The following is a 27,235-nucleotide window of genomic DNA, read 5'->3' as shown; positions in this document are numbered from 1 at the left end:
TAGAGTCACAAGTTTATTCCATTTTTTCTAAAATAGGTATGCAATTCTATAGAAAAATGCAAAATCACTTTTATTGTTAATATTTACATTTGGTTCTGTAAACAAAACTGGCAAACCCCCATTCCCCAAACTAAGAATTTTTATACATATTTATAAAAATGTCAAGAATATGATCTACATTGCTTCTGAAAGGCATTTATTTTAAACCTAAAAGCCAGTAAATGTAGAAGTTGAAGGGGAAGAGAAAAACATTGTTAACAGATTTGAATTTTCCTCTTCCAAAATATCTAAAACATCACATATATTATTCTTTTCAGTATAGCTTGTGAAACCCAAAAATTCTGATTTCTCTTCACTAGTCTGAAATAAATCCAGTAGAGATTTTACTGGTGAGCTACAAACTCTGTTTTCTTGTGTAGTAAGAAATTCAGTTCTTTTTTTATCTAACTCTACATTTGGTTCCAGGTTTTCTTTTTTATTTCTTCCTAATGGTATTTTCACTTTCCGACAGATTTTACCAGAAGGCAAACTATCCGTACTCTTGATGTCACACGTGTTGGGTTCCTCAGGAGGGCTTTCGGATGGAATTTCTGCCCAAATTGTCAGGTGCTCCTGTGAACTGTTTATTGCTAACAGGTCACAATCACGATGAAATACCGAATAAAGGTTCTTTTCTTTCAGATGCTTTGCTGGAAAAAGCACAGTATCTAACTTTTGTTTCCATTGAGATGCGCTATCATCTGTATTGAAATTAGAAACCTGTATAGATGTCTGTGGCCTACATGGACAGTGATCTACCTTTACTTCTAAGTCACTTTCATTTAAAATTAATTTGTGTTCAGAAACATCAAGAATGTATTCTTGTTTACTTTTACATGGAGGCAGAGGTGTAAAATTTTGTTTTACGTTATTTTCAGCTGGATTTAACATGGAACATTTATGAGATGTTTTATCATCAAGTTCTCTCAGTTCACTAGAACGGCGGAGGGTATGTTCTGAAGAAGACACAAACTTTTGTTCAGGTTCCCGAACAGGTTCTTTATATAGGAAACCCTGCTCCATCATATGTACATTTTCCCTGGAGTCTTTCTGAGAATTATGCAGCAATTTCAGCTCTTTAGTTCCAGACCTTTTCACAACATTTGCAATAATAGGAGAAAGGGATCCAACACTGTATTTTATTCTTCAAAGGAAAAAAAAAAAAGAAAAAAATTAAAATAATTGCTATCAAAACTCTTTGAGTATCTTTTAAACCTGTTTATGAAATTTAATTAAGAAAACATTACAAAAATATAGAACTCTTAACCTCTAGCCAAATTTGCTTTAGATGTTTTTGAAGTAATGAAACTTTACAGATAAAGCTGAAAACTCTAGTGTGCCACTCCTTATCCACATTCTTCCACTTTCTACCACAGGCAAGCAGTATCTTGAACTTGGTATTTAAAACTGCTTTGACCATATAAACCAAGGAAAGATGATGGTGAAGGGATTTGGGTCTGCTCCTAATTTTTTTATTATCTTAAAAATTTTCTTCCATGTTTTGATTTATTAAATTAGTAGTCCTTAAGTTTCATACACATATTTGACCTGACACTCTCTTCTTCATAGAGCCTCTTAATATTCTTGAGATGCTATTTTGTATTGTGTGTGTGTGCTCAATATCCTACTCTTTGTGACCCCATGGACTGTAGCCTGCCAGGCTCCTCTGTTTATAGGATTTCCTAGGCAAGAATACTGGAGTGGGTTGCCATTTCCTCTTCCAGGGAATCTTCCCAATCCAGGGCTTGAACCCATGTCTCCTGCATTGGCAGGTAGATTCTTTACCACTGAGCCATGTGGTTACAACAGCTCACTAATTATGTTTTGTTATACATGTCATAGATAACAAAGAAAAATACAGAAGTCCAACTGCCCCTTCAAAACCAGAAGAGTTCCTTTTCTACTTATTTTGATACTTTCACTTAAGACTCCTCTTGAACAAATGGAGGATATAAAATATAAAAACACTAGTCCAACACCACTCTCTCCATTGAAAGTCCAGAGATGTTTAGGTGACTTGCCTGTAGAGATAAAAATTGTGCAGGTAATAAGATAACTGATTATGGAATAACCAGTTGATGTATAAGTACTAGTGTAGAATTTTGCTGCAGAATGTTTTTAGGAAATTCCACATTCTTACCATAGCCTATATACGTTTTAATAGTTGAAGATATGCTTCCTCCCCAAATATTCTATTAAATCAATCATGAGCAGTCATTCTGAATGTTGCAGAAATACGATGTTTAGTAGTCTTTATGCATTTATGATTGGTCTAGAAACAGATATAAGGAGTAAACAACCTACTGCATTATTACCAATTCTAGGGTATATCCACATGAAAGCATTTTTAAAAATTTTAGATTTATTGGTATAAACTTAATGAGGCTTAGTTTGTCAATGTACAGTTACTGTATATTGAACAGCACTGTATTCATTTAATATTTATTAAAGGTACTGACACAACTTTTATCAGCAAGCAGAGCAGAAATATCTAGTAAAAGTATAAAGAAGACTTAACAGAAGTAGAAGAATTTCTTAAAACTCCTTAAGAATAACAAAAAGTTCTATTTTTTGAGTCCAAGGAGATGGTCTAGATGAGGGGCCAAATCTATCTAGTGTGCCACCTATTTTTTAAATAAAGTTTTACTGGAACATAGCCATACCCATTTACTTTACTGTCTGTGGCTGCTTTCATTGTACAGAGGCAAAGCTGAGTAGCTGCAATAGACATCTTGTGGTTCACAAAGCGTAAAACAATTCTCTGTATTTTTTGCCAACTCCTCTTTTTGACTATACTGTTAAGAAGAGAGCCTTAAAAGTAATCTAAGGTAAGCACTTTTGGTGGTGGAAGTAATCAGTTCTTAACCATATTTATATCCTGAAATTATAATCCTTCTAAGAACAGAAAACTTTGGATTTATTTTTAGTTTAATAGTCTGATAGTCTTAAAACTTAGGTTGATAAATTACCTTTTCTTTTTAGGCATGTCCCTTTCGTACTCCACAAAGTCAAAAACTAACTTAGATATAATGTCATCAACAACTTGATAGTGATTACTCTGTGCAAAGTTTCTGTGTTGCTCACTCAGAAGATGCTAAAACAAAAAAGTATATAATAATTATATTTTAAAAGCAATAGATACTTTTTTGTTCAGGTTTTCTAATATTTTCTTGCACTTAAAATTAAGTTTCTAATAACTACTCCAAAGAAATATCCTTTATCAGAACTTAAAATAAGTAGAATAAAAGTTATCTCTCAGAAACCACTAAAACTACTTTGGTTTTCAGTCTTCCATTTTCCAATGAGAAGAATCAAGTACTAATGAATTTGTGGTTTTAAGGGAACTGAAAATGAGGGAGTTACATCAGAAAATGAAATAAAGCTGAAGAAAAACAGAAACACAGCATTTAGAGTATGCTATGAGCATTTAGAGTATGCTAATATTTTTGGAAAGACTTCTCTTTACTACATTATTTTATCCTTATATAATTACCACCAAGTAGTAAGTTAGGTAAAGCTTATAAAATATTAAAATACATGAAATGTTATTTAACATATAAGAACCCAAAATAAGAATCTAGAAGATAAATTAAAAAGAAAAAAAGTACAACTAATGCTGGGAATAAAAACAACATTTTTGAGATAAGCAAATAATCTCAATTACCCAGTACTTATGACAGAGAGTACCGAGACGGCCTTCTTCATTTTAAGGGTGGTCAAGAACAAAGTCAACAAGTTCAGTGTATTGAGATAAAACTTAGACGAAATATTTTTGAGAAAGTTCAGTTTTTGATTAAAAATAATTTAAAACTATTTTCCTCCTTTATTAGATAAACTGAACACAAAAATGTGACACAAACTTCTGTTATAAAACAATTTATAAATTCAATTTAGAGTCTAAATTCAATTTAGAGTCTGAAGACAGAGGTATAGTTTATGAATCAGATATTTCAAGTACTTTTTCTCAACGTTCCCACTATCTTCTACCAAAACCAAGTACCAAAACAGACCTAACTATTATTTTAAAAATTAACATTCAAACAATAACAGCTAATATTTAACAAGCACAGTGCCAGATATTGTCTAAAGTCACAGAGGCAGGAAGCCAGGATTCAAACCTGGGCTAGCCTGGATCCAAAGCTCTTTTGCTTTTTTTTTTATCAGTTTACAAATGTAATTGTTCCCATCTTCTCTTCAGACCACATACATTTTCATCTATTTCTCTTTCTGCTATTGCAAAAAAAAGTCTCCACTTTCTTCTCATCCTCCCATTAGTAGATCTCTTGCCCATTTGTAAATTGCTAAGGACTGAAATACTGCACTTCACAGCCATGGCCCTTCATCTCCTCTGTCTCTCCCAACATCCAATCAATTAGCAAGCCTCCTTGGCCTTAAATCACATCCACAGTCTCACCATGTCTGACCACTTCTGCTACCATTGTTTAGTCCACCAATATCTGTTCTTTGATCCCATCAGTTTACTTTACCATTTCTGCATTGCTTATTTCAACATTCACAAGTCTGTCCCCTCAAAGTCACACAGGTCTCTACTCAGATATCACCTTATCAATTAGGAATTCCTTGTCTAATCTAAATAAACAGCAAGATCTTCTATTCCTGCTTTCTCATAGCACTGATGTAATGTTCTCTATATATGCCTCACTATTCTTTTATCCTACGGTTACCTCTTTCTCCTCCCCTTCCACAGAATGTATCTTCACGAGGGTCAGGAATTGGTCTCTTTTGTATGATGCTTTTCACTCAGAGCAGTGATTGGTACACAGTAACCACTCAATAAATATTTGTTGACTGGATAAAAATGACTTTTCAATATATATTTCCCCAGTTGGGGTTCTTAAAATATAAGATAATTCTATCAAAAAGAAGTATATGCTACTTCATAATTACGAAGCTACCAACCACAATCAAAAGAATAAGCTAAAATTTATACAGCAGATATTATTCATAGTTCTGGAAACATCAACCCCCTGAATACAAAATCATATTTACAATGTCAAGATCTTCATATTTCTGCAAGCAACATTCACAATATCCCTTTTTTTTCTTCTCTTTTAACTGGAATTGAACTGGAATTCCACCACATTTATCACCATCTGTTTGGATCCTGATAGAAATACATGGTAAAAGATTAACTACTGAACACAGGGAATACTTAAAAAAAAAATTTACAGTCCTAGACTTTAAACAACATCTGCTATAATCTGCAGAGATTTATATAAACAAATACTTCTAACCATTTTTCTTTTTAATAAGCAAAATGAGAATTTAATGATTATTCAGGAGAATTATCTCATCACTGAAGAGAAACAATGTATTTTAATAATTTTTAAGTATTTTTTAGCTTCTCCTCTCAAACCCCAATCTAAAGTGTCTAAATGTGACACAATGAAAAAAATTCAGACTTTAAATCTAGCAAAGGGGCATGAAAAATATCCAAAGGAGAAACCTTAATAGTGATCACTCACACATACACCCCCCCCCCACAGCATTAAATGAATTATTTAAAGTATTTATTAAAAAGATTAAAAACTGCTTGAAGGTAAAACCAACCTTAGTTTAACTTGAGTTTGCTTTTGGGTGCTAGATGGCTTCTCTACATCAAATGGGCTGGAGGGCTTCTGAATAGAATAGTTTATAAAAGGCATATTGGTCAGCTGAAGATAAAATGGCCTATAAAGCCTAAAAGAGTAAAAAAACAAACACATGAGAATCTTTATGATGAAAGAAAACATGCTTTAAGTCTTATATTTTAAAATCATATAATTCCTCTGAAGTCTGAAACAATAGAAATCAGTTAAAACTTACTATCTTTCAGTTCAGTTCAGTTCAGTTGCTCAGTTGTGTCCGACTCTTTGCGACCCTTTGAATTGCAGCACGCCAGGCCTCCCTGTCCATCACCAACTCCTGGAGTTCACTCAAACTCATGTCCATCGAGTCGGTGATGCCATCTAGCTATCTCATCCTCTGTCATCCCCTTCTCCTCCTGTCCCCAATCCCTCCCAGCATCAGTCTTTTCCAATGTGTCAACTCTTCGCATGAGGTGGCCAAAGTACTGGAGTTTCAGTTTTAGCATCATTCCTTCCAAATAACACCCAGGACTGATCTCCTCTAGAATGGACTGGTTGGATCTCCTTGCAGTCCAAGGGACTCTCAAGAGTCTTCTCCAACACCACAGTTCGAAAGCATCAATTCTTCAGTGCTCAGCTTTCTTCACAGTCCAACTCTCACATCCATACATGACTACTGGAAAAACCATAGCCTTGACTAGATGGACCTTTGTTGGCAAAGTAATGTCTCTGGCTTTTGAATATGCTATCTAGGTTGGTCATAACTTTCCTTCCAAGGAGTAAGCGTCTTTTAATTTCATGGCTGCAATCACCACCTGCAATGATTTTGGAGCCCAGAAAAATAAAGTCTGACACTGTTTCCACTGTTTCCCCATCTATTTGCCATGAAGTGATGGGACCAGATGCTATGATCTTAGCTTTCTGAATGTTGAGCTTTAAGCCAACTTTTTCACTCTCCTCTTTGACTTTCATCAAGAAGCTTTTTAGTTCCTCTTCACTTTCTGCCATAAGGGTAGTGTCATCTGCATATCTGAGGTTATTGATATTTCTCCTGGCAATCTTGATTCCAAATATTTACTATTTTTAAGAACACAATTCAGTTGTATTAAGTATATTCACAATGTTTTCAGATTCTTAACACCTGTTCATATCTAAAGCTTTCATCTTTCAAAACTGAAACTTTGTATCCATATACAACAAAATAAGTAACTCTTCATTTTCCCTTGTATTAAATATATCCACAATGTTTTTAGATTCTTAACACCTGTTCATATCTATAGCTTTCTTCATCTTTCAAAACTGAAACTTTGAATCCACATATAAAATAAGTAACTCTTTATTCTCCCTTCTCCACCAGACCTTGACAAGCACCATTCTATTTTACTTTGTTTCTATGAATCTGACTACACTAGGTATCTCATTAGATAGAATCATGCAGTAATTTCCTCTTATTTCATTAAGCACAATGTCTTCAGAGTTTATCCATATTGTGGTATGTATCAAAATTTCATTCCTTTTTAAAGTTGAATAATATTCCATCGGGGGCTTCCCTGGTGGCTCAGATGGTAAAGAATCTGCCTGCAATGTGGGAGACCTGGGTTTGATCTCTGGGTTGGGAAGATCCCCTGGAAAAGGGAATGGCAACCCACTCCAGTATTCTTGCCTGGAGATTTCCATGGACAGAGGAACCTGGTGGGCTACAGTCCATGGGGTTGCAGAGAATCAGACATGACTGAGCAAGGCTAAGCATAGCAATATTCCACTGTATATATATACACCATATTATCCATTCATCTCTTGATGAACAAATTTTGGTTACTTCTGCCTCTTGGCTATTGTGAATAGTGTAGCGCTGCATGCATGTGCAAGTACTTCTTCACAACTGTGTGTTTCTTTTGGATATATATACTCGGAAGTGGAATTCATGGATCATACAGTTCAGAATTTTTGAGAAATCTCTATATGGTTTTCCTAAGTGGTTACACTATTTTATAATCCTACCAATAGTGCACAAGAGTTCCAGTATCTCCACATCTTCACCAACACTCATTTTTTCTTTTCAAAACAGTAGCCATCCTAATAGTTGTGAGGTATTAGATTTCTTTGGAGAAGGAAATGGCAACCCACTCCAGTATTGTTGCCTGGAAAATCCCATGGACCGAGGAGCCTGGCGGTCTACAGCCTATGGAGTCGCAAAGAGTCGGACACGACTAAGCAACTTCACCGATTTCTTACTGTGGTTTTGATTTGCATTTCTCTAATGATTAGTAATGTTGAACATCTTTTCATATGCCTGTTGGTAATTTGTATATCTCTGAATCAATGTATGAACTTTGCCCCTTTTTCAACTGGGTCATTTGACTTTCTGTTGTTCTTTATAGTAACATCTTATTAGATACATTATTTGCAACTTTCTTCTCCCTTTCCATAGGTTGCCTTCTCATTGTGTTGGGTTCTTTGGGCACAGAAATTTGTAATTTTGATGTAGTAAAATTTAGTTCTTTTTGCTTCTGCTTTTAGTGTCATATCCAAGAAATCAGCACCAATTCCAATGTCATAAAGCTTACTCATGGTTTTTTACCCAAAAGCTTTATAGTTTTAGGTCTCTGATTCATTTTGAGTTAATATTATATATTGCATAAAGTAAGAGTTCAACTTCATTCTTCTCTGCATGTTGCTATCTAGTATTCTCAATTTCATTTATTAAAAAGACTGTCCTTGCCCTACTGAATGCTCTCGGCACCCTAGTCCACAATCATGTGATCATATAAAGATTTGCTTTGGGGCTCTTTCTTCTATTTCATTGGTTCATACATCTGTCTATATGTCAGTACTGAACTGTTTTGATTACTACAGCTTTGTAGTAAGTTTGACATCAGGAAGTATAGACCTCCAACTCTGTTCTTCATTTTCAAAATTACTTTGGGTGTTCAGGGTCCCTTGAGATTCCATATGAACGCTAGGATGGATTTTTCTCTTTCTATAACAACAGTCATTGGGATTTTGATAGGGACCGCACTGAATCTGTAGATCACTTTGGGTAGTACTGACATCTTAAAAATAAGTCTTCCAATCCATGAACATGGACTGTCTTTCTACTTATTGATGCTTCTCTAGGCCTAATTTTAAATTGTACTTTTCTGTCACAGCAGAACATTTAATAAAAAGTGTTCAACGCATCTTTATCACCTCAGGGAGTACCTAAGAGAATTAATCACATGTGTCTAAATGAGTAGTAGAATGTTAAGAGAAATCTAATTCTCCCATGCCAAATTAATTTACTTATGTCTGTAGTCTTCATTAAGATTATGTTACAGAGGTTCAGAATGAGTTTAAGAAAACTATCAACTTAGATGTTATAGTCAGATTTTACATTTCCAAGTAGTAACTAATAATCTCTTTTTCAAAAATGTAAATGCAATCTTTAAGTAAATCTTTAACTAAATTGTATGGTATTACATTCAGCCAGAGAAGGGTTATTTGAAGTACTGAAAAATGAGTTGGTCTCATGGTTGCTCTAAACTATATTTTTAAGTAATTATTATCTAAAACCTACTGAAACTAAATTCAGTCCTCAAACACAAAGTAATTAATGCTTTTTAAAAAATTTTAAATTGAAGGATAATTGCTTTACAGAATTTTGTGGTTTTCTGTCATACATCAACAAGAATCAGCCATAGGTACACCCATGTCCCCTCCCTTCTGGACCTCCTTCCCAGCCCCACCCTTCAGCCTGTCTCAGAGGCCCGTTTGAGTTCCCTGAGTCATACAGCAAATTCCCATTGGCTATCTGTTTTACATATGGTACTGTAAATTCCTGTTACTCTCTCCATAGATCTCCCTTTCTCCCTCCTCTCCTCCTACCGTGTCCATAGGTCTGTTCTCTATGTCTGCTCCATTGCTGCCCTAATGCTCCTTTTTGAAACTGTGCCACATGCATATTAGTATCATGTAAATCTAACATAAAGGGACCTAAGAGTATTAGTGGAAATAGCTTAATTAGATTTTCTCCTTTAATCAAATATTTTCTCCTTTTAAATCATACAGATTGAATTCAAGATACTTACTGGCTCATATCTTCCACCTTTACAAAAGGCTTTTTGAGTCTACCTGCTTGGGAATATATAAAGTATGATATTAGGTACTTACAAATCCAGAATTTTTAAAAATTTTTTAACAAAACTTCTTGGGCTAAAATAATCCAACTATGTATCCATTACCCATTTCATTTCAGTTTGAAATTTTCAGCTTCAGGTAAGGTATCTTATAAATCCATTTCCAAAATAACAAACTCTCTGTCTATATTCTGAAATTCTTAAACTGAATCAATCCCTCAAAGGATCTATAAGTAGAATTCAGGAGAATTTTGAGCTAAAAACAGGAAAATTTGAATTTCATGTTTACTAGTCTCTAACCGAAATTCAACATTTCCTCCAATTCTGCACATAACTAAGGGACACAGTAGTATTAGCAGTGCTTCTAATTTTGATACCAGTTGAACATTTCCATATCATATTAGTTACTACAAATATTTCAAAGCATCATTTACACTCATCATTTAAAAACCGAATTACAGTAGCAATTATAATCTCTGGTAGAACTTTTTAATGTGTAATAAAAACAAGTATATAACTATTGTACACTGAAAAATATTCTGATAACTGAATTTCAATATCATTTATTTTCTTAGTAATATGATGAATTAAAAATGTATAAAAAATTATTCCAACAAAAGCCCGCAGGCTTCACCAGACAGCCATAGGGTAAAAGGCTACCAACCCACTGAATAAGTCATTTAAAGGGTTGGTTACATGATTTTTCAGTAGACTTTTTATGTTTGTTCTATTTTCTAGCAAAACATGCACACTTAAGAAAATCAAAATACCTACTTTTTGTTTTCTGAGTGCCAACACCTACTCTCTTCCCCTGGAGAGGTGGGGGGAAATATAGATATATAGTGAAAACACTGGGCTTGAAAAGGGAAAACAGGTACTACAACTGTTCAATATCGTTAAAATTAAAAAACCATATAGAAAAAGAACTATATAAAGGAAGGCTGATTACTGTAGTTTCATGGGGGGAAAAAAACGAGAAAATGCTGCTTTTTAAAATCAGTTCAACCAAAGAAATGAAAGGAAACAAAGATGATTCAAGAATTAAAGATCTTAACCACTGGTATGGAACTTAGTAACCCAAGCTTACTTTTACAGTACACCCAACACATACCTTGCATTTTAGCTATAATTGGTTTTTATCTTCACAGAAAGAAATCAACCAATAATGAAAAAGCATGGTTAAAAGAATAATCTAAAAATAGTCATGTTAATTATTTTTATGTCCTTATTCAGCAAAACCTTTGTGATAAATTCATCAAAGAATTATTAAAAAATTTATTAGCCTGTTAATTCTAGTCAAGATGGAATATATTCTATATGGTCACTCCCCATATGAAGTGATGACAATAAAAACTGGACAAAATTCAATGAACTACTACTTGAGGACTAAAAGTAAACAAAAGTAGGTGTACTGCAGAAGGAAGTCAAAATTATCTTTAAGGGTAAGGGGATGGGGGATATATTTTCTATTCTCCTACTCTCTTTTCTCTTGCAATGCTTCTTGAAGAATGGACCTCTAGTCCTGAGATTGGCAGCAATAGCAGAGTCAGTGGCTGTAACTCCTATACAAACCTCATCTTTTTGGCTACAAAGAGCCAGGAAAGAGTACAAAGGGAATCCCTGTATTATTTCCTCTTTCTTTTTTCCCTCAGTTTTGACATGAGAGTGGACCCCAGTTAAGACACTGCAGCTGTAAAGGTGCCACAGGCAGCCAAACTTGGAAGCAACCAAGATGTCTTTCAGAAAGTAAATGGGTAAATTGTGGCACATCCAGACGGTGGAATATTCAGCAACAAAAGGAAATGAGCTATCAAGTAACAAAACAATATGGAGGAACTTTAAATGCCTATTAGTAAGTGAAGAAGCCAATCTGAAAAGGCTAAAGACTGTATGATTTCCAACTCTACTGCATTTTGGAAAAGGTAGAACTATGAGAGTAAAATGATCAGTCTTGCAAGGAAATATCGTTAATTGGCTATCACAGGATCCTTCCAAAATAGCTATCCAACCAGGTTCCTCTTCTATTAGTTATTTCTCAGTCATGTTCCAAACTCTTAAAAATAAAATCTAACTCTACGTAGTGTTCAAAGACCTATCTTAACCTACTAACCTTTCTAGCTTCATTTATCACTTTCACACTCAAAGATCAGGTTGTATTATACTACAGAAAATTTTCCAAACATGCCATCTTACATATGGCTTCATGTCTTTATATACATTCTTCTATAAAATTTATTTACCATTTAGATTCATTCAACAATTGAGTGAAAAAAAACCAGACCACAAAAGAATGTTGTGAGATATGACAACTATGAGAAAGCAAAGGGATGAGAGAAGTTCCAGATGAAAATAAGTTCAAGGAGGAAGTGAACAGTAGCTGAGAGAACCAATATGACTGGTTTTTAAAAAGTGCACACCTGAAATGCCAAATTGGTCAGTAGTACAGGTTGAAAAGTGAATGGGAAGTGTAAAAGTGGAAATGTCAAATGCCTGGATGATATAAAGATTAAATAGTAGGTAGGGATGTGAGGTCAAGGAAGTTTTTATTGTATTTATTGTTTTAAAGGACAGAAGAGGTTTGTTTTAAAGGATCATGAAGGCAAGATTCTATACAGAGGCTTTGTCAAGGAAGCTAGTCAAGAGAGAAGAAACGGAAGATGTAGAGCATTAGGTCTAACAGACGTTAATGCCCAACACACTTGTTTAACAAATATTTTGAGGTTAGGCCAGATAGTCATACTATATGACAGAAATTAGAGAACTTGATAAGTAAGCCTCCTTATTTGTGTTCCTGAAAGGAGTGTATTATACACATTAGGAGCTTCTCATGCAATATGTCAGTCATGGTGTTTTCTTTCAGAATGAACAAAAATATCTGTTCTTTTGGCTCCAGTAGCCATCAAAGAGGAAATGGCAACCCACTCCAGTGTTTTTGCCTGGAGAATCCCAGGGACGGGGAAGCCTGGTGGGCTGCCGTCTATGGGGTCACAGAGTCGGACACGACTGAATCGACTTAGCGGTAGCAGCCATCAAAGAAGAAAATAAAACTATGCCAACCATCCCTGAAACAACTTTCACCGTATGAGTAAATCCTAAAGTGATAGGCAATAATTTATTCAGATAACAGAATATGTATACAGTATACATGATTACCCCTTGTATATTCTGGCAGTAATATTTTCCACTTGGCAAAAAAGTTTATAGATACATAACTAAAAACCAAGCTTAATCATTTTCTCTAATTAGTTTAAAAATTAAGGAAAATAACATACCACATCTCTTGCAGAAGTGCTTGACTTCTTGAGTAAATACAATTCCTTTTTCCTTTGTTCAATGTAATATCTAATGTCTTTTTTAAAAGAAAGAAGGGTTTAAGATTAGCATTTTTGCCTTTGCAGTTAAACACTGCTACTTTCTTAAAATTGTACTAAGTTTAGATGAAAGAATTAATGTTACAGGTATGTCTTACTATTAAAACTCTCACTATCTAAAATTAGGAAGCAAGAGACAGATAGACACTTAGAGCAAATACTGTCAAAAACAGTAATAAAATCCTTACCATCAATATGAAGAATTTTTACTCCCCATGATAAGGCATTAGATAATATACTGTTTGAAGGAATAAAGTCCTGTTAAAAAAAAAAAGTTTGACAGATTTTCTAGGAAATTACTATTTTAAATGAGCTAAATTAAAAATATTATTGAAGTTTAATATCACTTATGGTTATTCAGAACAGACCCTACACAATTACAATAACCATGAGGACAGCAGTTTTTCCTTCTGGAATTTCTAAAACCATTCCTGATTAATACACTCTGATATTCTTGACAATGTACCCTGTAGCCTTACAGTTAATAGTTTCAAGAAATTATTTTGTTTTAAATCACAGAATGCCACAAGCTTCAGAAGTGTCCAGTAATACTTTAAAAGGCCACAAGATGGAGGTGTTACTTCATGAAAAGCATAAAACAAGACACATGCTGATATTTAGGCTTTTTCTATTAAAAATGAGGAAAAGATTTCAGGAACATCTCTATTTTATATTTCAGTTTCTAGTAACAGAATAAACACTGTGAATTTTAAAAAAATTCCTACTTACATGGTCCTTGATAGCTTTTTCAACTAATAATTTTCCTCTGCTCAAACACACCTATAGAAAGACCAAAGAACAACCAAACTATAGTTATACATAGTGCCTTACTGGAAAAAATTTTAAAAAGACAAAATGAGCAAAAGTAGATAAAATTTAAAAGTGAATTTTAATATAAACATGAGCTTTAAAATACATACATTTTATTTACACAAGTCTTAATTACCATCAGCGTAATAAATATATGGTAAAAACTGATCCCCTTACAGTCTTTGTTTGCAATTAGATTTCTGATGAAAAAGTTTGTTTCTTCTTTTTTAAGTAGAGCAACTGAACTCAGCTGAATGAGATCCAAGGTCAGTTCTGTAGTAAATGTTATTCAACGTGAAAAATAAAATAGACTGATTTGAGATTCCGTCTGTAATTAAATATAAGTTTACATTTTTAATTTCTTGTTTAACTGAAGACCTAATGATATGAGTAGACTAGATATATTGGTTTTTACACAGCTTCAGTTTTAAATAAGACATTAGGAAAATTAGTTGAAATGCTATCAGCAGCAACTAATTTGGAACTAGTCACGGTTGTACAACCTTGTTCCTCAAAAAAAGCAGGAACTGAAAGAATGTATGAGGCTTCCTAGGTCTCTCCTTCTTTGACTTTTTTCTTCTATATATTTGTCTCTTTTTTCCCAAGTGATTTCTCTTGTGTAACTCATTTCTCTTACCTGTTCTTCCCTGCCTCCAGGTGTCCCTGTTTCCCAAATGGCTACATGAGGTAAATGGGGACGATATTTAAAATTATTTAATTAATTTCAATTTAAAAATGAGATAAACAGTATTTTTCCAATCTCTTCTGCTTTTCCTAACCAATTAAATCAATTTAATTTACCCTTCACTGTATCTTACAACTTACTGACAACTGAGTGGTAGTGATGTGACTGAAGGCAGGAGAAGGGGACAACAGAGGATGAGATGGTTGGATGACATCACCGACTGGATGGACATGAGTTTGAGTAAACTCCAGGAGTTGGTGATGGGCAGAGAAGCCTGGCGTGCTGCAGTCCATGGGGTCACAAAGAAGTCAGACAGGACTGAGCGACTGAACTGAAGTGATGTCAGTAAATCTAGACCAGGGGCTGGCAAACTTTTTCTTTAAAGGGCCAGACAGTACATGTTCATATGACTCTGCAGGCCATATAGTCTCTGTTGCAACTATCCCACTCTACTTTTATAGCAGTAAAGCAATCAGTCAATACCTATATGAATGGGTATGTCTGTATTCCAATAAAACTTTTATTTATGAACAGTGAAATTTGAATTTCATATAACTGCCAATTGTCACAAAGTATTCTTTTTGAATGTCCCCTCAACCATTTGAAAATGTACATGCCTAGCTTGCACGCTATAAAAAAATCGGCAGCAGGCTGTATTTGGCCCCTGGGCTACTGTTTGTTTACCATGCTCTGAAACAAACAAAAGGCGTCTATTCCTTCTTTAAAAAATGACCTGCTGTCATCTTTTAGTTGTAAATTACTCTAAACATAAGTCATCACTAAATGCAAGGGTGTATTTTAGGAATCAGAGTATGATTGTGCTCAGTCAACCAGTCATGTCCAATTCTGTGCCACCCCATGTATTGTATGTAGCCTGCCAGGCTCCTCTGTCCATGGAATTTTCCAGGCAAGAATATTGGAGTAGGTTGCCATTTCCTCCTCTAGGGGATCTTCCCAACGCAGGGTGTGAACCTGTGTTTCCTGCATTGGCTGGCAGATTCTTTACCATTGCACCACCTGGGAAGCCCCCTGGAGTAGGACTATATAAGTATTATTAGGAGAAAAAAATCACCATTCTATATACAACAGCAGCCTTATGGACAACTAGAAAGCCACATTTAATGTAGATACACTTAATGTAGATATTATTCTACCTAGGTGAACTCTGCTGTCAGCCCACTCTTAATTATAACATCCTATAGACTTTCAGGGGCTTCCCTCATAGCTCAATTGGTAAAGAATCCGCCTGCAATGCTGTAGACCCTGGTTCGATTCCTGGGTCGGGAAGGTCTGCTGGAGAAGGGATAGGCTACCCACTCCAGTATTCTGGCCTGGAGAATTCCATGGACTGTAGAGTCCATGGGGTGGCAATGAGTCGGACACAACTGAGCAACTTTCACTCACTCATGCATAGCCTTTCAGAGTCTCAAAGCATATTTAAGAGACTTACTGTATCTGGAGACTTAAATGAACTTCCATCATGGCTGGGATGAGGTGATGTGGTTTCCGCAGTATTCGCAGATTCTGGACTTGGTATAGGAGAGATTCGTCCCAAGGTTTGTGCAAATTTAGCTTCCTTTTTATTTGAAATAAGATAACTGATATCTTTGCTGAGAAATTCTTCAACTCGCTAAAGGAAAAAAAAAATATTTTTAAGGAACTCATATAAACCATTAACTGTTTCATATGCTAGGCACAATAGGAAATGTCAATCTGAAATATATTCAATATTTTCTAAATTTCTATGCTGTATTATTCTGAGCCTTGAGTCCTGAGAAAGTACAAGGGGAGTTCTAACAACCCAAGAACAGCATGTAGTTTATATATAATAATTAGTTTAATCCACATAACCCATGGTACTGGAGAAGAAAATAGAAGAGAAGTGAAGGCACCTACCTGAGGTTACGCCAGTCATAAAGGAACTTGAATAAAGGTATTTTTTTCTTAACCTTAAAAAAAATTTTTTTAATTGACGTATAGCTGATATACAATGTTGTGTGAACACAGGTATTCTGATTCACGTTGATGCTCTAAAGCAGAACTGTCCAGTAGAATGCATTGTAATGATGGAAATGTTCTTTATCACCATTGTTCAATATGGTAGCCATTGCCACATGGAGTACTTGAAATGTAATGTGATTGAGCAAATGAATTTTAACCTGGTTAATTTTAGTTACCTTAAATTTCAGTAGCCAATTGGCTAATGGCTACAGTAATGGACAGCACAATTCAAACTCATAAAGTTATAATATCTTTCCATAAGAGAAACTACTAAAAGATAGGAAACCTTTACCCTTAAGAGTGTATGACTATTTTGAAGAGAATTTCCCTAGTCTGAAAACCACTGCCTGAATTAATAAACACATATACCAAAGTCAATGCTGAAAATCACTCCCATTCAAAGGTAGGAAAATTAACTATTTGCATAAATGAAGCTAAAAATATTTTAAACAGCTGTATCTAATTTCTACAGCATCTCACAACATAAATGAGGATAATAAAAGTGAAACAAACTATGTAATAATGACTTAATTTCATCTAAGCATTACATAGAATTTGTCGCTAAGACCAGCAGCTGCCTTGGTTAAATACAAATCACTACGTCTTTTTCTGAATAACATTTTCATCACCAGTAAATAAAGTACATTTATATATGCCAAGGATTACAAACTCAAATGCCTACAAGGGTCATCAAGAATGCAAATGAACAATTACATATCAAATACTCTTAAAAAAATTTTTTTTCATAAATATGTGGGCCCTCACACTAACAGAAGTCCCAGTTTTTCAAGAGAAGCCCAATCTCCCACGTTTTAAAAAAAAACCAAAAAACTGTGATAAAATATTTAACAATATTTTCCTTTTAGACCATTTTTGAGTGTACAATAGAGTGACGTTGAGTACATTCACAATGTTTTAATAACCATCCCATTATCAATTAAGATCATGGCATCTGGTCCCATCACCTCATGGCCAATAGATGGGGAAACAATGGAAAAAGTGACAGACTATTTTTTGGGGGTCCAAAATCACTGCAGATGGTGACTGCAGCCATGAAATTAAAAGACGCTTGCTCCTTGGAAGAAAAGCTATGACCAACCTAGACAGCATATTAAAAAGCAGAAACACTACTTGGCCAACAAAGGTCCGTTCAGTCATTGCTATGGTTTTTCTAGTAGTCATGTATGGATGTGAGAGTTGGACTGTGAAGAAAGCTGAGCACCGAAGAATTGATGCTTTTGAACTGTGGTGCTGGAGAAGAGAGTCCCTTGGACTGCAAGGAGATCCAACTAGTCCATCCTAAAGGAAATTAGTCCTGAATATTCATTGGAAGAACTGATGCTGAAGCTGAAGCTTTGGCCACCTAATGGGAAGAATTGACTCATTGGAAAAGACCCTGATGCTGGGAAAGACTGAAGGCGGGAGAAGGGGATGACAGAGGATGAGATGGTTGGATGGCATTACTGACTTGATGGACCTGAGTTTGAGTAAACTCTGGGAGTTGGTGATGAACAGCAAAGGAGTCGGTCACAACTGAGCAACTGAACTGAACTATTGATTTCTAGAACTTGATCATCATTGTAAGCTGAAACTGTACCCACTGAACAGTAACTCCCCATTACCCCTCCCACCAGCCTTTTTATCTCTTTTAATCTCTACTTCCTATTTCTGTGAATCTGACAATTCTGTCATTGGTTAGTCACTAAGTTGTGTCCAACTCATTTATGACCCCATGGACTGTAATCAGCCAGACTTCTCTGTCCATGGGATTTCCCAGGCAAGAATACTGGAGTGGGTTGCCATTTCCTTCTCCAAGGGATCTCCCCCACACAGGGATCAAACCCATATCTCCTGCACTGCAGATGGATTCACTGCTGAGCCATCAAGGAAGTCTCTTGACAATTCTAGGTAGTTCATATAAGTAGAATCCTGTAGTTATCTTTTTGGGTCTGATTTATTTCATGTAACAGTGTTTTCAAGGTTTGCCCATGATGTAGCATGGAACAGAATTCCATACCTTCTCAGTGTTGAATAATATTCCAACCACAACGGTGTGATCACTCACCTAGAGCCAGACATCTTGGAATGCAAAGTCAAGTGGGCCTTAGGAAGCATCACTACCAACAAAGCTAGTGGAGGTGATGGAAATCCAGTTGAGCTATTTCAAATCCTAAAAGATGATGCTGTCAAAGTGCTGCACTCAATATGCCAGCACATTTGGAAAACTCAGCAGTGGCCACAGGACTGGAAAAGGTCAGTTTTCATTCTAATCCCAAAGAAAGGCAATGCCAAAGAATGTTCAAACGACTGCACAACTGCACTCATATCACATGCTAGCAAATAACGCTCAAAATTCTCCAAGCTAGCCTTTAACAGTACGTGAACAGAAAACTTCCGTATGTTCAAGCTGGATTTAGAAAAGGGAGAGGAACCAGAGATCTAATTGCCAACATCCTTTGGATTATCAAAAAAGCAAGAGAGTTTCAGAAAAACATCTATTTCTGCTTTATTGACTATGCCAAAGCCTTTGACTGTCTGGGTCACAACAAACTGTGGAAAATTCTTCAAGAGATGGGACTACCATATCACCTAAACTGTCTCCTGAAAAATCTGTATGCAGGTCAAGAAGCAACAGTTACAACTGGACATGAAACAACAGACTGATTCCAAATTGGGAAAGTAGTACGTCAAGGATGTATATTGTCACCCTGCTTATTTAACTTATATACAGAGTACATCATGAGAAATGCTATACTGGATGAAGCACAAGCTGGAATCAAGATTGCTGGGAGAAGTATCAATAACCTCAGACATGCAGATGACACCACTCTTAAGGCTAAAAGCAAAGAACTAAAGAGCCTCTTGTTGAAAGTGAAAGAGTAGAGTGAAAAAGTTGGCTTAAAACCCAACATTCAGAAAACTAACATCATGGCATCTGGTCCCATCACTTCATGGCCAATAGATGGGGAAACAACAGAAACAGTGACAGACTTTACTTTTTTGGTCTCCAAAATCACTGCAGATGGTGACTGTAGCCAGGAAATGAAAAGACACTTGCTCTTTGGAATAAAAGCTATGACCTAGACAGCATATTAAAAAGAAGAGATATTACTTTGCCAACAAAGGTCCGTCTAATTAAAGCTATGGTTTTTCCAGTAGTCGTGTATGGATGTGTGGGACTAGAAAGAAAGCTGAGCACCGAAGAATTGATGCTTTTGAACTGTGGTGTTGGAGAAGACTCTTGAGAGTCCCTTGGACTGCAAGGAGATCCAACAAGTCCATCCTAAAGGACATCAGTCCTGAATATTCATTGGAAGGACTGATGCTGAAGCTGAACATCCAATATTTTGGCCATCTGATGCGAAGAGCTGACCCATTTGAAAAGACCCTGATGCTGGGAAAGATTGAAGGCAGGAGGAGAATGGGACGACAGAGGATGAGATGGTTGGATGGCATCCCCGACTCAATGGACATGAGTTTGAGTAAGCTCCAGGAGCTGGTGATGAACAGGGAAGCCTGGCATGCTGCAGTCCATGGGGTCGCAAAGAGTCTGACACAACTAAGCGACTGAACTGTACGTATAAACCACATTTACCCATTCATCTGCTTATTAATATCTGTTTTTTTCCCCCACCTTTTGGTTACTGTGAGTAATGCTGTTCTGGACATGGGTATATAAATTATCTCTTCAAGATGCTTTCAGTTCTTTTGGATATATACCCAGAAGTGGAATTGCTTGAACATAATAATTCCTTTCTTTATTATTTTGAGGAAACAACATGTTTTCCATAGTAGTTGCACCATTTTACAATCTGACAGTGCACAAGGGTCCCAGTTTCTCTACATCCTCACTGACACCTATGTTGACAGTCACTGTCCTAATGGATGTGAGGTGGTAACACACTGCTTCTTTGGATTGACATATAGTTATTTTACAATGTTGTGTTAGTGTGTGGTGTACAGCAAAGTGATTCAGTTACACATTCATATATATATTCTTTTTCATATTCTTTTCTATTATAGTATATTACAAAATACTGAATATAGTTCCTGTGCTATACAGTAGGAACTTGTTGTTTAATTTTAAGTTGGTTTTCTATGTCTGTCTTACTGGGGTCTTGATTTGCATTTCCCTTTATTTTTTTGAGCTCCAAAATCACTGCAGATGCTGACTGCAGCCATGAAATTAAAAGACACCTACTCCTTGGAAGGAAAGTTATGACCAACCTAGATAGCATATTCAAAAGCAGAGACATTACTTTGCCAACAAAGGTCCATCTAGTCAAGGCTATGGTTTTTCCGGTAGTCATGTATGGATGTGAGAGTTGGACTGTGAAGAAAGCTGAGCACCGAAGAATTGATGCTTTTGAACTGTGGTGTTGGAGAAGACTCTTGAGAGTCCCTTGGACTTCAAGGAGATCCAACCAGTCCATTCTAAAGGAGATCAGTCCTGGGTGTTCTTTGGAAGGACTGATGCTAAAACTGAAACTCCAGTACTTTGGCCACCTCATGTGAAGAGTTGACTCATTGGAAAAAACTCTGATGCTGGGAGGGATTGGGGGCAGGAGGAGAAGGGGACGACAGAGGATGAGATGGCTGGATGGCATCACTGACTGGATGGACATGGGTTTGGGTGGACTCCGGGAGTTGGTGATGGACAGGGAGGCCTGGCGTGCTGCAATTCATGGGGTTGCAAAGAGTTGGTCACAACTGAGCGACTGAACTGAACTGAATAGTGATGTGGCACATCTTTTCTTGTGCTTATTGGCCATTTATATATATCTTCTTTAGAGAAAGGTCTACTCAAGTCGTTGCCTCATTTTTGAACTGGGTTGATTTTTGTTGAGTTGTACTCTTTATAGTTTGGATATTAATCCATCAACAGATATTGCAAACAGAAAAAAGTTGCAAAATTTTTCTCTCTCATTATGTGGGCTGTCTTTTTTACTCTTGACAGTAGTCCTCTGATGCACAAAACCTCATTTTTATTAAGTCGAATTTATCTATTTTTTTTCATTTGTTGTCTGTGTTTTTGGTATGATAGTCAAGGAATCAATGCCAAATCTAATACCATTAAGATTTTCCCCAATACTTTCCTCTATGGGTTTTAGCTCTTACGTTTTAGATCTTGATCCATTTTTAATTAACTGCATCATATAATGTACAGTAAGGGTACAACTTTATTCTTATGCATGTTGATATTCAGTTTTCCTAGCATTTGTTGAAAAGATTATCCTTTCCCCATTGAATGGTCTTGGCAACCTTGATGAAAATCAGGTGACTATGAGAGGATTTCTGGTTTCTCTCTTCTATTGTATTGGTTTGTATGTCTGTCATTATGCTGCTGCTGCTAAGTCACTTCAGTCGTGTTGGACTCGTTGTGACCCCATAGACAGCAGCCCACCAGGCTTCCCTGTCCCTGGGATTCTCCAGGCAAGAACACTGGAGTGGGTTGCCATTTCCTTCTCCAATGCATGAAAGTAAAAAGTGAAAGTGAAGTCGCTCAGTCGTGTCTGACTCATTATGCTAGTACCCACATTTCCTTTGGTTTTCCATTTCCTACACCTCTTGTAACTCTTTAGTAGTGAACAAAATATCTTTCATAGTCTGGTCCCAATGTAACATTGTTTCTTGCTATTTCCCCCATCTAAATCCCAAAATCAAGTCATACTCTATTATTAACAGCTGCTCAAACCACACATACATATATTTTATGTATGCTCTTTCTTCTATTTAGTTCGTTCATTCTACCTGGTATATTCCTACTAGGCTTTCAAGATTCAGCTCAAACTTTATCATTGCTATAAATTGTAAAAGGCAGAGTTAATAATTTCCATTTCTGTATTCTAATGGCAATTTCTACATAATTTCTGATAAAGCACTGACAGTGCTATACTGCAATTTATTTATTTAGGCGTCTGATGTTCCTATAGGCTGAGAATTCATAGAGGATTAGACTACATCTAATTTTTGCATCCCTGTCATCTTAAAAAGTGCTACCATATGGGAAACACTGGTGGAATAATTTCTGAATGAATTTCCATATGCTCAAATCATAATCAATCTTCAAAGCTGAGTTCAAATTGTGTCCATATAATGGCCTCCAAGGTTCCTCAGTTGGAAATAATCTTTCCCTTTTAACATTGTTATATAACAATTGTAACAATGCCATCTCTACTTGATTAGAAATTGCAGGTGGACTAGGTATCAGATTCATTTTTGAATCTACCAAAATACTTAATACTGGGTCCTGTACCATTAACTTAGTTTTGTCAGTCTTTATTAGCTATTATTGAATCTAGGTCTTTAAAAGTATAAACTCAAAATTTATTTTCTAATGACTCAAAGGTTACACTGAACATCAAAAACAAGTAACTTTATCCTCAAGTCCATGATATGGTAAGGTATCTGACCCTATATCTCTTTTCTTTCCCAACTCTCTTATTTTAGCCCACACTGTTTAGACATGGGCCTTTATATGGATGGTTTTGCAATAGCAGTCTTCCTTTCCACTATTAAAGATATTTTCCCATTATGTCAGACTTTCCTGATGTGCTCTCAGTGGTTTAATTTTCAGAAGTGTATTCTCCAAATAAAAAGTGTATTTAGATGTTTTCACTGACTCAATGGACATGGGTCTAAGCAAGCTCTGGGAGTTGGTGACGGACAGGGAAGCCTGGTGTGCTGCAGTCCACGGGGTTGCAAAGAATCGGACATGACTGAGCGACTGAACCAGATGTTTTCATTAAGATGAGAGAAAAAAATGCATAGACCATTTTAAAACAGACTAACACTGTTAATAGCCTGAGGCAGGATAAATTACAAATGGATAAAGGATTTAAGTAATTATAAAAATAGTAAGCATAATCCTTTCAAGGAATATCTATGGAACTATTTCTTAGAGTTGAATCTTAAAACTTAAGTGTATGGAGGTCAAAGTTCCTTTATAGTTCACATTTGAGATCTTAACAGTCTTTTTCAGTGATAGAAAACAGTACTGTGCTAGGGACAGAAATCATGACATCAATGAATTATTGGAAAGGTAGTGTGTTGGGGAGATCAGAATTTGATTTAAAAGTTTTTAAGAGAAATTAAAGAATAATCAAATTCAGTGCAAAATCCACAGCTCTGGGGAAATACGCTCTTCATTTCATTGGCCTACTTCAAACCATTTTAGGATGAAAATTTGATAAAACCAACTCTCAACTATTATCTAATGTATAAGTTAACTCAAAATTTGGTTCTTGCAAGTGTCTCAGGAACTGCTATAGGGATGAGAGCTTCTGTACTGCTCTTTTAGCTAGAGCAGTGGCTTTATACATTGGTCTTCTTAACATGATTTTGTTTGAAGGGCTCCACTGCTAAAAACGCAAATCTAAAATTACTGATTTACATCAGTAGGGTTAATGAGTTTTTCCACTGTAGCCATGGATTCTAGAGGAACAGAATGGTGCAATAGCATGTGAGTCTGGAAATTAGGCTGATTCTACCCTGAGCCAGTCACTTAACTTCTCTGAACACTTGAGTACTTACTTTTTAAAATGAAAGGATCCTTTATTCAAAGGTGCTAGGTTACAAAACATAACCTTTAGGAATGCAGTCATATGGTTATTCTGATAACATGCTACTACTATGACAAGTGTGTGACAATGTTTTAGTCTAAGAAAACAGCAAAACAGTAGAATAGTTTTTCAAAGACAGAATAAGTAAAATATCAGTAAATAGTTCCAAAAAACCTCTTACATGTTCAGCAAATTGTTATTCTCATTATGGCAGGATTTACTCATATTATTAAAAAATGCTGCTGCTGCTAAGTCACTTCAGTAATGTCCAGCTCTGTGCGACCCAATGGACGGCAGCCCACCAGGCTCCCCTGTCCCTGGGATTCTCAAGGCAAGAACACTGGAGTGGGTTGCCATTTCCTTCTCCAATGCAGGAAAGTAAAAAGTGAAAGTGAAGTCGCTGAGTCGTGTCCGACTCCTAGTGACCCCATGGACTGCAGCCCACCAGTCTCCTCCGTCCATGGGATTTTCCAGGCAAGAGTACTGGAGTGGGGTGCCATTGCCTTCTCATATTAAAAAATGCTAACCAAGACAAACTCAAAGTACAGCAGGAAGAATCAGGAAATTAAATCTTAACCTTGGCAAAATTTATCCAGTATCGCCCTTAATCCTAAAAAAATCTTGTAATTTATCCAAATTTTCTAATACTCAAATGTATAACGTAGGAAAGAAGCATATTTCCCATATTCATAAACCAAAAGTGGTACCTTAGTGACATTCATTCTTTTGAGTCTGTATCAGTCAAAAGAAACTTTAAATCTTTGTGGTTTAAACAGGTTTTCCTTGTTCTCTAAATACCATCTTATTTATATTTAGCTTCCTAATAATCACAATCAAAGAGCTCCTGCCATCTGAAGGACATCCCATCATTACAATGAAAAGGCAATCAGCAGTTCCTCCAGGACAAGGGTGTCTCATTTTTCACACTGTGAACTTTACACCAGATAGAAACCTGAAAGTTCTGTCAGGTTTCCGAAGTTACATGACTTTGCATTAATGATAAACAGATGATAAAAAATTTAAGCTTGGTAAACAGTGAAAGTGTTAGTTGCTCAGTTGTGTCCAATTCGTTGTGACCCTCGACTGTATAGCCCTCCAGGCTCCTCTGGCCATGGAATTCTCCAGGCAAGAATACTGAAGTAGGTAGCCATTCCCTTCTCCAAAGGATCTCCCCTACCCAGGTATTGAACTTGCGTCTCCTGCATTGCAGGCAGATTCTTTATCTTTTGAGTCATCAGGGAAGCCCCTGGTGCTATATGGTTATACCTTTTTTTTCCAAAAGAAAAATTTTAAATGATTATAAGTTAGAAAGTTTTTCTTTTTGGTCAAAGTGCATGGATTTGACTTACCCCTCCCAGATCCTTAATGTCCTTTTGCAGTTTTTCAGATGTGGTGACAGAAGGTAAGTCAATGTAAAATACTTTACCCCAGAGAGGTTTATATTTGGATTTTTCTGGTTTGTTATCAGTTTTCAGAGATTTCAAAGATGGTCGGTTTTTTTCATTTTTAACTTGGATTCCACCTGTTGTTTAAAAAATTAGAATTAGATCATGCTTTACGCAGACAGAAAATTTTTCAGTTCAGTTCAGTCGCTCAGTCGTATCTGACTCTCTGCGACGCCATGAATTGCAGCATGCCAGGCCTCCCTGTCCATCACCTACTGTTTAAAAAATAATTTATGTAATAATCATATCACAGAGGGAAAAATATAATCCTACTAATTCAGCATTAACATTTTAATATATTTCCTCTGTAGTGTCACTTAGGATAATGGCAAAATAGTCTTTAAACAGATACTGTATGTCACAAAACGTTTATTGTTCATAGGAACTGATTTGCAGGAAATATTCATGCATTTAATCCTGTTTTATGCATTAAGGCATAGAACTATATAAAACCAATTTCAAAGTTTTCATAGGATGTAAACTCCATGGAGTATTTACTCAACAAATACTTACTGAGCTTCTGGCATTCTGTTGAACACTCAAAACTGGTACTGACCTAGTCCTCAAAGGTTCCTGACTGCTCAAGGTTAAGTTTCATGTAGAGTCAGTGTATATTAAAAAAACTTAACGGTCCACTTGAAGAACCAAATCACCATTTATTTCATTCTTTCTTTTGAAAACAGATCTAAGCTACAAACAGCTGCTTAAAAATTAAAGAACTCAAATCTGTTTATAGTAGGAGACCATGTATACATACTGTACATAAACACACACACACTATATATTAGGAAGAAACACTTGGAGGCCGGACTACTTAACAAGTGCCTGAAAATGAGAGTTTGCTTTTATTTCTGTTTATAATGTTGAAAACAGCAAAGGTGTGTTTGAAATAAAATACTTTGCTTCAACTTCATAAGACCAAAAATCCGCAATTTAATCAGGAAGCGAAAAGCCCCGAACACATCTGCTTTTAAACCGAGGCTCGATCTGCAGCCTCCAAGGGTCGCAGCATCTGTGGGAGCCCCGGCGGGCTCCCGGGTCCGCACACTGTCTTCTCGTTTTATAATCGACCATACGACGAGGAATTTGGGGCCGAGATCCCTCTGCTCCCTGAACCGTGCCTTCCTTCAGGCCACAGAGCAGGACGCACATGTCAGGCAGAAAAGCAGAGAGCCCCAGGGCGAGAACTCTTTAGAATCAACAATGGAACCAGGAGGGGAGGAAAGGATTAAAGGGACTGCAAACGGAGGAGGGGCTTCCTACCCTGAAAATGTCCTTTGCTGTGGATCCTCATGGCTCCGGAGTTCATGGCAGCCGCCCAACACCTACATGCTGGGTTGGGAGAGGGTGTTGCCCCGGGCCGCCGCGAAAACTCGGCTTCTTCGAGGTCCGTTGACCCGCCGGTCGCCTTTCCCCTTCCGCGGGCCACCACACCCACGCAGTAGAGATGCCGCGCCCGCTGGCTTGGTTTCCGGGGCCGAATCCGGCCCCAGAGCGCGGAGAAGGAAGAGGAAAAGCAAAAACGACTGGGCTTCGGCGGTTGAAGATTTGAAAACGCGTCACGCGGCCGCGGCGCCGATACGTGCGCCCCGCCCCCCTCACGTCGCGCGCCCCGCCTC

The 27,235-nt window shown here is 36.6% G+C and overlaps 1 protein-coding gene across 2 annotated transcripts; it reads right to left on the bottom strand.

Moving 5' to 3' along the window:
• Nucleotides 1-27,171, bottom strand: DBF4 (DBF4-CDC7 kinase regulatory subunit). 2 transcript variants are annotated; one of them, XM_005901263.3, is made up of 12 exons: nucleotides 26,880-27,171; nucleotides 25,521-25,693; nucleotides 16,059-16,238; nucleotides 13,843-13,893; nucleotides 13,302-13,371; nucleotides 13,015-13,091; nucleotides 10,517-10,553; nucleotides 9,695-9,740; nucleotides 5,611-5,739; nucleotides 5,050-5,164; nucleotides 3,009-3,133; nucleotides 1-1,183 (listed from the first exon to the last, which is right to left on the bottom strand). In XM_005901263.3, exons 1-12 carry the CDS (start codon nucleotides 26,923-26,925, stop codon nucleotides 208-210), a joined length of 2,025 nt encoding a protein of 674 aa, XP_005901325.1. In that variant the 5' UTR covers nucleotides 26,926-27,171; the 3' UTR covers nucleotides 1-207. The 2 variants fall into 2 exon arrangements, with proteins under 2 accessions (XP_005901325.1, XP_070225823.1); XM_070369722.1 differs by having other exon boundaries at nucleotides 9,695-9,737.
• Nucleotides 27,172-27,235: the final 64 nt, after the last annotated feature.

The sequence above is a fragment of the Bos mutus genome, chromosome 4, assembly GCF_027580195.1.
Source record: "Bos mutus isolate GX-2022 chromosome 4, NWIPB_WYAK_1.1, whole genome shotgun sequence".
NCBI classification, from domain to species: domain Eukaryota; kingdom Metazoa; phylum Chordata; class Mammalia; order Artiodactyla; family Bovidae; genus Bos; species Bos mutus.
The sequence above is the reverse complement of the archived record's forward strand: the minus strand, read 5'-3'. Positions and strand labels throughout refer to the sequence as shown.